Source organism: Lepidochelys olivacea (assembly GCF_965140295.1).
Source record: "Lepidochelys olivacea isolate rLepOli2 genome assembly, chromosome: 21".
Lineage (NCBI taxonomy): Eukaryota > Metazoa > Chordata > Testudines > Cheloniidae > Lepidochelys > Lepidochelys olivacea.
Window position 1 is genome coordinate 13,666,745 of NC_140431.1, and position 12,076 is coordinate 13,678,820.

Sequence of the window (12,076 nt, forward strand, 5' to 3'; positions counted from 1 at the left end):
GGGCACAGATGGCTCCAGAGGCTCTAACAGCCCGCAATAGCTAAAGGAGTTGCTGTAGCTCCCTCGGGAGGTCCCAGGTTCTATGCTCGCTGATCACTGCTGGGTTTCGGACAGATGGGAGGAGAAGCAGCACCTACTTGTTGGTGGGGCTGAAGATGAAGAAGGCGCTGGCTTCGGGCATGGGCACTGCTTTCTCCTTGAGCTGCAGCTCTGCCAGGGGGCGTGGCCGAGGGCTCAGGGGGATTTCGGGCTCATCTTCCTCGTCGTCACCTGTGGAACAGCCAGAAAGTGGGAAACACAGTCAGGGGAGCTCGCATGTTGGGGTCCTTCACTTAGCAGCAGCCAAAAACAAAAAACTTAGCAGAAGCTGAAACTTAGAGGTAGAGAAGGTTCCCTTGGCCCCTCTCCGTCCTGGGCAGCCAATGAGGGATTGTTCTCGTAACCATCCAGAGTCCGGAGTTGGGGATGATGAGACCGCTGTGGTCCAGCAGCAGGGTGAGTCCGCAGAACAGCTCTGACCCTCCATGCAAGGATCAGGAACATGACATCTGGCCATGTTTCCTTTTATGCCAGGCAGAGAGAGTGTGGCCACCACAGTTAGATGAAGGGCTGTGGCTCCCCTCGCATCCCTCAGCCCCTGGGGGTACTCACAATCCCACTGTGGAGCAAGATGCTGCTTGCCATTAGAGACCCAACGTCCTGACTTCAAACCCTCCTGGCCAAAACCAGCTTCCGGCTCCCATTGCTCTCAGTGTGTATGTGGGGGAGGGGGGTCCCCCATCTTATGCCTCCTATTGCGCCCCTAGCGGGCAGTGGGACTCGACCCTCAGTGAAGCAAGTAACACCCCACAAGCAATGGAAGAGGCATGTGCAGAGTCTGGTATCCCCCCCAGAGAGAGCTAGAACTCCCTGACCACACCCCCACCCACATTCACAGACCAAGCGCTGCAGAGAACTGCACCGAGTTTATTCCAGCTCGGCGTCCGCTGGAAACAAACCATGTGGCCTTCTGCATCATAATAAGCCACTAGCTGAGCTGCACTCTTGGGACCAGAGCCCTCCAATGGGATTTCTCTCTGCCAGCCACCCCAACCCTTTCCATCGCTCTCTCCACCTCTCCGGCTGGAGGCAAGGATCAAGCCAGAGCCTTACCTGGGAAGTCCGCAGAAGGGTAGGGGTCTTTGATCTCATTAACGTTTGATTCAAACTCATCCACTTTTAACTGAGAAGGAGAGAGAGCGGTGAGTAGCTGAGCATCCCGGAGAAACCACCCGTGGCACTGCCTTCCCCAGGCCAGCGGGACAATGCTGCACAGCGAGAGGCAGGGAGACCTCCCCCCATCTCCCATTGGGGCAGGCGCCATCTGTTTGTTCTGTGTCTGTACAGTGCCTGGCACAATGGGGCACCGACCTACAACGGAGGCTCCTAGGCAGAGGCGGATTAAGGTTCCCTGGGGCCTTGGGCCAGAGCAAGTGGGGGGCCCCTCCGCACCCCTTCCGCCTGTGGCCCCACCCACAGCCCCACCCCTTTCTGCCCCTTCCCCCGGGACCCGCCCCTGTTCCACCCAGAGTCCTCCCCCCCCACTGCAGCCCCGCAACCCCTTTTGCTCCTTTCTGCCCCTCCCCCCCACCCCCCACTGCAGCCCCAAGACCAGAAAAGCTCTGTCCCCTGCCACGGCTCTGGGGCCACAGCAGGGCATGAGAGCTCCTTCAGTCCCAGGGCCGTAGCTGGGGTCTGGATGCTGGGACTTCCCCCACCATGCCCTGTGCTTCTGCATGGGACCAGGGTCTGGCCGCTGTGGGGGGGGGGACGTCCCCCGCCCAGCAGGGTCAGTGCATGGGGGCTTCCCCAGCCCCACCCGCCCGGCGGCCGCAGCTCCAGGCTTTCACCACCAAGAACAGATTTTTTCCGGGGACCCCCCACCCCCGTTGGCTGGGGCCCCAGGCCCAGTGGCTAATCCACCACTGCTCCTATTGCTACCACAATACAAATAATTAATAATAAACACCCGAGGCAGGGGAGCCAGGATCACTGGACAAGGGCCTCTGACGGGCCCTATGTGTGTGTGTGCGTCTGTGAACCCGGGTGTGTAGAAAGACCTTGAGTGGAAACTCCACCGAGACAGCCCCTTGGTAGAGGACCTTTGATCCTGGGCCTGTACCCCCTGAGTCTCCGTCCCCCCCGCATTCTGGGAGGGGGCAGGGAAAGCAGGCTTTCTCGTCAGAGGAATGATCCGGGCCTGCAGGGCATACAGAATGGACGTCTTGCTACAAGTCTCCGGAGATGCGTCTGCTGGAGCTCAGGACTTTGCCCCCAGCCCTTCCGTGGGCCCCGGGGAATCCCCCTCCCTCCCCACATGGCTATCCACCTTTCATGTGCGACAGGGCGAATAATGGGAAACCATTACTGCTCGGGAATGTACGCCTCAACTGACAGGGAAAGTTCCCCTAGACCTTTGGCCAGACGAGCTCAGCGGCACCGACCTTGGCTGTGGTGGGGATTCCTTCAGCCTTGGCTTTCTGCTCCAGCTTCTTGGCCAGCAGGAGCTTTTCCTCTTCGGATTTCTCTGGGAAACTTCTGGACGGGGGGAACCGAAAAGGAGAGGTGGGGAGTGAGGCCACAGCAGAGACCCAACGAATGCTGCTGAGATGATGCCCGAGGCCAGCAGCTCGCATTGATTTGCAAGCCCTGAGCCCTTGGGGGTTCCTGCTTTTGAGCAGCAGGGAGCAGCACTGACCTGGACATTTTCCTCCGCTTCCTCTCCTCGGCTTTGGCTTTCTGGGCAGACGTCAGGCTCTCAGCCTCGGCCAGATTGTCCACAGCGATGGCCAGGAAGACATTGAGCAGGATATCTGAGAGGGGATGGGGCTAAGGAAGCTTCGGGAGCATACACATATGTGGGGGTTGCCTCTTGTGAGGAATGAGTCCCTTCCATGGTCGGGGCTTAGCGAGAGCCTGTGCGGTGACACTAAGCAATGTATGCAGGCAGCAGGCTCAGGAACGAGCCCTCTGTGTACCCATGACAGCTGCCTCTTGGCTGTCACCAGTGAACCTCCATTGGTGTCAGGAGTGGGATCCGAAGCCATGAGACCAAGAGAGCTACCCAACTGATTTTTTCATCCCTTTTAACCCCCACTCCTGGTACTATGATGTCTGAACATACCATACCCAGCCCCATAGCCCTTCCCCGATGTGTACTTGAACCTAGGCGTGACTGTGCTGGACAAGACAAGAAAACGCCCAGCTATTAAGCCCCTACTGGCTAGAGAGAGGATACAGTTCCCACAGACGAAGAGGATGATGAAGTAAATGCAGACCAGCATGCCGGGGAAGGAGGGCCCTCCATAAGCCATGATCCCGTTGTACATGATTGAATTCCAGTCTTCTCCAGTCAGGATCTGGGAGACAGGGTGAGTGAGAGAACAGGTCAGGTAGAATCATTCCACTGACCACTGGACAGTCCTGACTCCTTGTTTCCTGCTCTAACCACTAAGTCACCCTGTCCCCCAGAGCCCAAAAAAGAACCTAGGTATCCTGACTCCAGCCCCTCCTCTATGCGTTAGACCAGCCGGCTTGATGCCCGCTGCGCCCCATGCCCCGTACCTGGAAGACACTGATGAGCGCCTGGGGAAAGTTATCGAAAGTGCTACGCAGCACCTCCACGTCTTCAAAGTCGTACTTCCCGCCGAAGAGCTGCATCCCCAGCAGGGAGAAGATGATGATGAAGAGGAAGAGGAGGAGGAGCAGGGAGGCGATGGAGCGGACCGAGTTCAGCAGGGACGCCACCAGGTTGCTCAGAGAGGTCCAGTACCTAGTGCGAGGAGAGGCACACAGGCTGCTTACGGCGCAGGGCACCGCTGGGGCACACAAGCAGAAATGGGGGGCAGGGTGTGCCCTGCTCATTTTGAGAGGGACACGCCATCATCTCATCCCCGCTTGGCCGGGGGAGGCCCTCACCAAATGTCTCCTGTGTGGTCCTGGGGCCAGGTGTTAGACAGGAGATGAGAAGAATAATGCCTAACTCTTCTGTAGAGCTTTTCATCTGTGCTGTAGATCTCAAAGTGCTTTGGAAAGAAGGCCAGATTCATTGTCCCCACCTCACAGGTGGGGAAACTGAGGCACTGGGCAGGGACATGACTTGCCCCAGGTCCCCCAGCAGACCAGTGGCAGAGGTGGGAATAGAAGCCAGGTCTCCTGATTCCCATTCAAGAGGGCTCTCCACTAGGAAACACATCCTAGTGCTCAGTTCCTGGCTTCGCCACAGATGTCTCGTGCGACCACGGGCCTGGCACTTAGCCCCTCCGTGCCTCCGTTCCCCATGTGTGAAACAGGGATAAGGATGCTGACCTGCCGCACAGGGGGCATGAGGAGGAATCCATTGCTGGGAGGCACTCTGATGTTATGGTGGTGGGGGCAGATAAGTACCTACCTAGACAGGTCTGGGGAGCCAGGTGAACCCCATGCCCCGTGTGACGAAGTGGGCCTGTTCTTAATGTGTCCTCCGAATATTGTGGGGGTGCATCAGTTTCCCCTGTGCAGTTCTTAAGTATCTAGGTGGTGGGGTAAGGGTGTATGATCATTGCAGAGCCCTAGAGGGCAGGTGTGTGCAGGGGTCTGGACACAGAGAATGGCCGACACCCTGTTTCCTGGCAACTGATGGCCTGGGCCCTTCCCCCCCTGCAAGGTGAGAGCTAAAGGGTTGGAGAACAAAGGAATCAGGTGACCTCCTGGCCCGGGGAAAGGAACAAAGCCCAGAGGAGGAGGGGCTGGAGGGAGTTTCAGTTTGGGGCTGGCTGGGACATGGAGTGAAGTGCAGACGTGGTTGTCTGGCTCACTGCCCCCCAAAATGGACCCAGCGGAGGGGTCCCGTTCTCTGCACCTGCAAGTTCTGTTTTAGACCATGTTCCTGTTGTCTAATAAACCTTCTGTTTTACTGGCTGGCTGAGAGTCACGTCTGACTGCGGAGTTGGGGTGCAGGACCCTCTGGCTTCCCCAGGAGCCCCACCTGAGTGGACTCGCTGGGGGGAAGCGCACGGAGGGGCAGAGGATGCTGAATGCTCCGAGGTCAGACCCAGGAAGGTGGAAGCCGGGTGAGCTGTGTCCTGAAGACAGGCTGCTCACAGAAAGGCGACTACCCCAGAGTCCTGACTGGCTTCATGGGGAGCAGTTCCAGAGCATCGCCCAGGTACTCCGTGACAACTGGTGGCAGCGGTGGGATGTACTGCACCCCGTGGATGGCACTTCCTGCAGTAAGTGACTGGGGAGCAGTAACACGAAGGGGGATCGCCGAGGACCAGGCCTGCTGAAGGCTCAGAGAGGAGCGGTTTCGGGGGGCGGTTAACCCCTGGGAGTGTGTGACCAGCGAGAAGGACTGTGCAGTAATGGGGTCCCCCTGGGGACTGCAGTGAGCAGTCTCAGGGGCGGAGGAGCCTGCAGCTTGGCGTGGGGAGAGAGAAGGACTTTTGCAGTAACAGGGTTCCCCTGGGGATTGCAGCGAGCGGTCCCAGGGGCGGAGGAGTCTGCAGCTCGACCCTGGCAAAGAGGTGGTGACCTCGAGAAGGGCTGGCACACTAGGGGTTCTCCCTGGAAACCGTGGGGAGCTGAGAACACACGGGCCTGTGAGTCCACAACAACTTGGGAGGAGCGGAGTGATGGCCTGTCCCCGTCTCCTTAAGAAGGACATTGTAACCCTGTGCAAAAAGAGAGGGTTGAGCGTTGGAAAGTTCACCAAGGCACAGTTAATCGTGCAGCTGGAGGAGGATGACCGCTCTAAGGAACAGATTCCTGACCCCAAATGGGGCTATCGCAGGATCTGGGAGCAGCTGGAGTGGGAGCCAGGCATCGCCAAGACTCCTGTCCCCGACCAGACGTTCCCCATCCGGGGATCGGAGATGGATGGGACTGGAGCTGAGTCCGAGAGAGCAAGAGGACCGTGGGAGACAGCGAGAGCCCGAGAAAGAGCTGCAGAAGCAGCAGCAGCATGAACTGGCGGTGGGGGAGCGGAGAGGCCTAGGGGACCTCCCCGGGGTGAGTGGGGATAGATCCCGGGGGGCCAGTTCCGCAGGGAACCTTGAGACTAAATTGCTGCCCCGAGTTAAGGAGGGGGGGGGTGGATGCCCACCCCACTGCCTTTGAGCAGGCTGGCGATTTGAACCAAGGGGACCCTGCGGAAAAGCCCCGGTGTCTAGCTCCCTTGCTGGGTCCCAAGGCCATAGACTCCGTCAGCCAGATGGGTGGGGAGGTGGACAGGTTCCCACTCCTGACCCCAACCTATATGTCTGTGTGGAGTTTCCTGGGGCCAGGCCCCTCGGACCTCCAGTGGGAACGGAAGGTGATGGTCAATGGGGAGACATTCCTGGGGTGGCGAGACCCTGGGACAGAGAGAACTGTTGTCAGGCCCCGGGTGGTGCAGCCTCAGATGCTGAGGGCCTGTGTGAGCTGGGTGAGGGTCCCAGGGACGAAGCCCTCGCCCTGCCTATGGCCCAGATCCCTGTGCAGACCCAGGAGGGGTGGGGCTGGCTGGTCATTGGGGTTCTCCAGGATACCAGCTGCGAGACCCTGTTGTGGGGTGACTGTGTCTCTTTGGGACAGGATCCAGGCCCTGTTCCTGTAACTGCCAAGGGTTTGAATTTGAATCCAGGGAACCAATCGGTGGAGAGGGAAATGGTCAGTGAAAATGCAGATGACCTGGCTGGCAGCAGGGAGGAGCCGCTAGGCTCAGGCTACCTGCCTGCCTGTAACCAGACCCCTGGGGCTGGGTGGGACAGAGAGATGCTCCCCACCCCCTTGCACACCAGAGCGGGGACTCTCCCTGGCTCTGATGCACTGAGGAAAGCAGTGGCCTGCCCCACTGGGACAGCAAGGGCAGCGCTGAGCACAGTGGGAGCTGAGACCCCAGCTGAGTGGGGGGAGACACAGGCAGGGCAGGGGATCTGTGGGGAGTGGCAAGGTGCTTGGTAAGGAAAGTTTGGATGAGCCTAGGCAGCCTTGTGATCTGATGGATGTGTCCAGTCAGCAGGGTGGGAAGGCGAGGACAGTGGAAGATGAGAGTCCCTGGACCTTACCTGTTAGCTGGGTGGAGAATTGGGACAGTGAAGGAAATGGGTCTCTGTCTGTCAGGGGTATTGACTTGCCTATGGAGGGAGCTACCCTGATCTCCAAGCAGTTGTCTGTGACCAGCCTTGTGTGCTGGGACAAAGGGAATGAGATCCCAAGCTGTGTGTCTGGGAAAGGAGAAAGTGTGTCCGGCTCTTCTTGGTCTGGGGAGCAGACAGAAGGGGCCTTTCAGCCTGTGATGGTTGAGGGTCGTGCAGTTGTCTCAGAGCTGGTTCTGGATTCAGCTAAAGCCCAGGAAGGGAAGGGTCCTAAGTTTGTGTCCGCTCGGGAGAATGGCCCTGTAACTAGGTCGCATCCAGTTAGTGTCTATGTAAAATCCCCGAGACCAGACAATTCTGGTGCTTGTATTTTGCCTGTTGCTAGTGTGTTGTTGGAAAGGGTGGAGCAACTCTGTCTAATCAGGGTGAGATCCTAGCCAGGGCACAAGGAGAGCATGAAGGTGTGTGATTGTGTTACCTACTGAGGGTGTGGAAACCTGTAGCAAGGAGGAAAAGATTCCTGAACTTGTGTGTGGCAAAGGGAAGGAGAATGCTTCTGACCTTTTATCTAGGAAGTCTGTAAGTTTGCCTGAAAGGGGATTGTGTAGGAATCCGCCTGATGGGCCAGAGGTGATTCTGGATGTAAGGGAGACCCAGAAAAAGTCTGTTGTTGCTCAGGAAAGTGTTCCCCTAGAGCAAGCCCTAGGTAAAGAGGGTAAGAGCAGAATTTCTGGGAGGGGTGAATTGTTGCATAGAGAAGCCCTAGGGAAAGGAATCCTCATGGAGTCTTGGCAAGCAGTTTACTGCAACTGAAGGGTGTGAAAATGATTTAATCAAGAAAGTTTCAGTTCCTAACAGCCAGAAATTTTCTGTTGTGAATGGATCCACTGACTTTCCTGTTGAAAGATCCAGTGTGGATAGCTTTGAGAAGGTCTCAGATGGAGTGAAAGCTGTTAAGAAAGGTATACCGTCCTCTAACCAAGTGGCTGTGTTTGGCCAGCTTGTTGGGGAGACAAGGTTGTGGAGAAAGGGATGTCTCCATGCTAGTTCTGTAAGTGAACAGTATGTGGCCCAGGTCAAGATGGGGGCCCTTAACCAAGAGAGCCCAAATTGCAGCCCTCCAGACTGGAGCTCTGGGAGAAAACCCAATCCCAGTTTGACCCCCTGGGGTTTTGGGGTGGCCAAAGGGCATGGGCTGCAGAAACCTTCCCACATGCAGCCTGCTAGTGCTATCGACCACCCCCGACCTAAGGGAGGGCGTGAAACTGGAAGGGCCTGGTGTAACTCCTACCAAGGAATGGGAGAGATGCTGGGGCATCCATGGGAACGTTGGTGGCTTCGAACTTCCCCAGGTCACCGGGTAAAGTGACCCCACTCAGTTCGATCTCGAAGGGGGGAGAGATGTGACGAAGTGGGCCTGTTCTTAATGTGTCCTCCGAATATTGTGGGGGTGCCTCAGTTTCCCCTGTGCAGTTCTTAAGTATCTAGGTGGTGGGGTAAGGGTGTATGATCATTGCAGAGCCCTAGAGGGCAGGTGTGTGCAGGGGTCTGGACACAGAGAATGGCCGACACCCTATTTCCTGGCAACTGATGGCCTGGGCCCTTCCCCCCCTGCAAGGTGAGAGCTAAAGGGTTGGAGAACAAAGGAATCAGGTGACCTCCTGGCCCGGGAAAGGAACAAAGCCCAGAGGAGGAGGGGCTGGAGGGAGTTTCAGTTTGGGGCTGGCTGGGACATGGAGTGAAGTGCAGACGTGGTTGTCTGGCTCACTGCCCCCCAAAATGGACCCAGCTGAGGGGTCCCGTTCTCTGCACCTGCAAGCTCTGTTTTAGACCATGTTCCTGTCGTCTAATAAACCTTCTGTTTTACTGGCTGGCTGAGAGTCACATCTGACTGCGGAGTTGGGGTGCAGGACCCTCTGGCTTCCCCAGGAGCCCCACCTGAGTGGACTCGCTGGGGGGAAGCGCACGGAGGGGCAGAGGATGCTGAATGCTCCGAGGTCAGACCCAGGAAGGTGGAAGCCGGGTGAGCTGTGTCCTGAAGACAGGCTGCTCACAGAAAGGCGACTACCCCAGAGTCCTGACTGGCTTCATGGGGAGCAGTTCCAGAGCATCGCCCAGGTACTCCGTGACACCCCGCTCCCCCCCATTTTCATTATTGCCACCAAATACCCCAACCTAGGGAAGTGAGGTTAATGAATCCCGTGGCATTCTCAGCTCTGTTGTGTCTCCGGGACCCCTCTGGCAGAGTGGGCTCCTGCCCCTGCTCCGGGTAGCTGTGAGGAGCCTCAGTGGGTCCCAAAGGACAGGCTGAGCTGTTGGTTTGTCTCATGGCAGGAGGGCTCAGACCCTGCACTCTCTACGCCTTCCTTCCAGCAGGGCCGCAGGTAATGACTCGGAGCGCGGTATGCCCCTCCACTCACAGGGCAGCCTGATCAGCTGGGGGCTGATGGCGGTGAGTCAGTGTCAGATTAGAGCCCCGAAGTTCTGTGTCCAAGCCCCTCACCTCCCCTTGCTTTGACCTGCTAGACCCCATTCCCCTCCCAGAGCCGGGGACAGAACCCAAGAGTCCTGGCTCCCCGCCTCCTGCTTTGACCCACTAGACCCCACTCCCCTCACAGAGCTGGGGAGAGAACCCAGGAGTCCTGGCTCCCAGCTCCCTACTCTGACCTACTTGACCCCATTCCTCTCCCAGCGCTGGGGAAAGAACCCAGGAGTCCTGGCTCCCAGGCTCCCTGCTCTAACCACTAGACCCCACTCCCCTCCCGGAGCTGTAAACAGACACTAGGTATCCTGAACCCGGCAGCTCATAGTTGTGGTCATGCCTGAGGCCTCAGAAGGGGTAAGGATAGCCCAGCCTCCCCGTGCAAGCCCCCCTGCCCGTACCGCCTGACCCCAGGCCGTGGGGACAGGTGCCCCCACCTGGTTATCTTGAAGATCCTCAGCAGGCGAATGCACCGCAGGACGGAGATGCCCAGGGGCGACATGACGTCGATCTCCACCAGGATAACCTCCAGAATGCCGACGCACACCACGAAGCAGTCAAAGCGGTTGAAGAGGGACATGAAGTACTGGTGCGGGCCCAGGGCGTACATCTTCAGCAGCATCTCGGCCGCAAAGAGCGACAGAAGCACCCGGTTGGCGCTGTCTGCAGGCAGTGAACCTGGGCGGTCAGCGCTCTGGACCGAGGCGGCAGATCCCCCCGGTGGCCACTAGCGGCTGCTGGTGAGACCACCTCTGCCGCCTCCCTCTCACTCTGCCCCCCTGCTGCCTCCCTGTCCCCCCAGCCTACGATCCCGGGCCAGCGCAGCCGGGAGGAGGAGGAGGCTGACTCACACTTACCTGCCCAGCTCCTAGCCCTGAGCAGCGGAGGGGAAACACAAGACCGGGAGGAAACTACCCTTGCACGCCGGCGCACTCGTGCGTGTGCACGGTTGCACGGGTGTGGTGCGCAGGTGCATGCATGCGTGTGCATTGGGGTGTGTGTATCTATGTGGGTGTTCACGCCTGGGCAGGCGGGCACCCCCCCCGTGCGTGCAGCTGCACTGACCTGGCAGTGTCCTCGGGGGCTCACCGGCACCGGGCCGCCCTGCTCACCTTGCACGCGGGTCAGCCACTCGGGCTGCCAGTGATGCTCGGAGGCGATTGACAGGGTGTTCAGCGAGATGAGCAGGATCACGAGCCAATAGAAAAACTTGGACTTCACCACTTCGCGGCACTTCCTGCGGAACAGGCGGTTCCATCGCCTCCACTGCCGACTGGAGAGACGGGCCAAGAAGGGTGACTTTGGGGCTCCCTGCCCCCCAGCCCCAGAGGGCAGAGCCATTGCAAAGCGCCCTGCCCACTGGCTCCCAGGGACCCACGCGAACGCATAGGAGAGGGGTTCTGCAGGCGGGGTTATCGCTTCGCCCCATCTAGCATCTTTCCTCCATCCCAATCTATTACCGGCACGGGGTCAAAGTCCCCACTTAATCGCCCCGATGGCAAATGGGAATGCACCAGGGTAACAGAGGAGATGCTGGTGCGTTAATGAACAACTTGTCTCAAAGCCCTTGGGAAGCGTGCTTCATTTATCCCCATTTTACAGGTGGTGAAACTAAGGCACTTGCCCAGGGAATAGAACCCAGGTGTCCTGGCTGCTCGCCCAGCGCAGTATGCATGAGATGCTTGAGATGCTTGAGATGCATGAGATGCTTCGAGCAGGGGGTTGGACTAGATGACCTTCTGGGGTCCCTTCCAACCCTGATATTCTATGATTCTATGAGGGTCCTGCTTCGAGCAGGGGGTTGGACTAGATGACCTTCTGGGGTCCCTTCCAACCCTGATATTCTATGATTCTATGCCTTCCCTTCCGCATGGCAGCTGGCCCTGTGCATGCTCTGGAGAGGACGCTGCCCTGCCCTTACAGAGTGCCCTGGCATCATCTGTTCATCAGTCGGCCTGACCTTTGATTGCCTGACACCACTCACGCAGTTCCCAGAGACCTGGGATGTGCTGGGTGGGAGGAGGGACTGGGGAAAGGAGCTTGACGCACGGTCCCCCAAAAGAAGAGGCCGGATACCACCTGCACTAGCCTTTTTCCGGAGCCAGACATAGCAAAATCCACCTTTGCATGGGCTGCACTGATCATGGTGTATCCCCCCCCTAACAAAAACACCAGCTCTTCTCATAGGGGATCTTACAACGGGATTGATTCCGAGAGCAGGAGAGTCGGGGTCCGGCAGAGACAGAGACAAAGAGTGTGTGTGCGTGTACTCACAAGAAGAGAATCCATTTGTTCATGCCCTCAATTTCATACAGGCTCTCTGTCTCTGAGCCCCCTTCCTCTGACGGCAGCATCCCTATGAAAGAGAGAGATCTTCAGTGAGCTGGGAAACCCCTCACGAGACACATCGGCAATGGATTCCCCCTGGAGAGCCTTCCAGAAGCACATCTGGAAGGGGAACTCTAAGGCTATGTCATCACTGCAATCGGAGGTGTGATCG

At 58.1% G+C, this 12,076-nt stretch overlaps 1 protein-coding gene across 2 annotated transcripts in view; it reads right to left on the reverse strand.

Annotated features, from left to right (window-relative positions):
- CACNA1S (calcium voltage-gated channel subunit alpha1 S) overlaps positions 1–12,076 on the reverse strand; it is a 92,509-nt gene that overhangs the window by 51,629 nt on the left and 28,804 nt on the right. For both annotated transcript variants that reach the window (XM_084611485.1, XM_084611486.1), the window contains exons 9-17: positions 11,851–11,932; positions 10,689–10,849; positions 10,014–10,239; positions 3,604–3,811; positions 3,278–3,398; positions 2,738–2,852; positions 2,484–2,577; positions 1,153–1,222; positions 138–270 (exon numbers count right to left, since the gene is read on the reverse strand). In XM_084611485.1, coding sequence (XP_084467611.1) covers positions 138–270; positions 1,153–1,222; positions 2,484–2,577; positions 2,738–2,852; positions 3,278–3,398; positions 3,604–3,811; positions 10,014–10,239; positions 10,689–10,849; positions 11,851–11,932 — 1,210 coding nt within the window. The remainder of the gene's footprint in view (positions 1–137; positions 271–1,152; positions 1,223–2,483; positions 2,578–2,737; positions 2,853–3,277; positions 3,399–3,603; positions 3,812–10,013; positions 10,240–10,688; positions 10,850–11,850; positions 11,933–12,076) is intronic.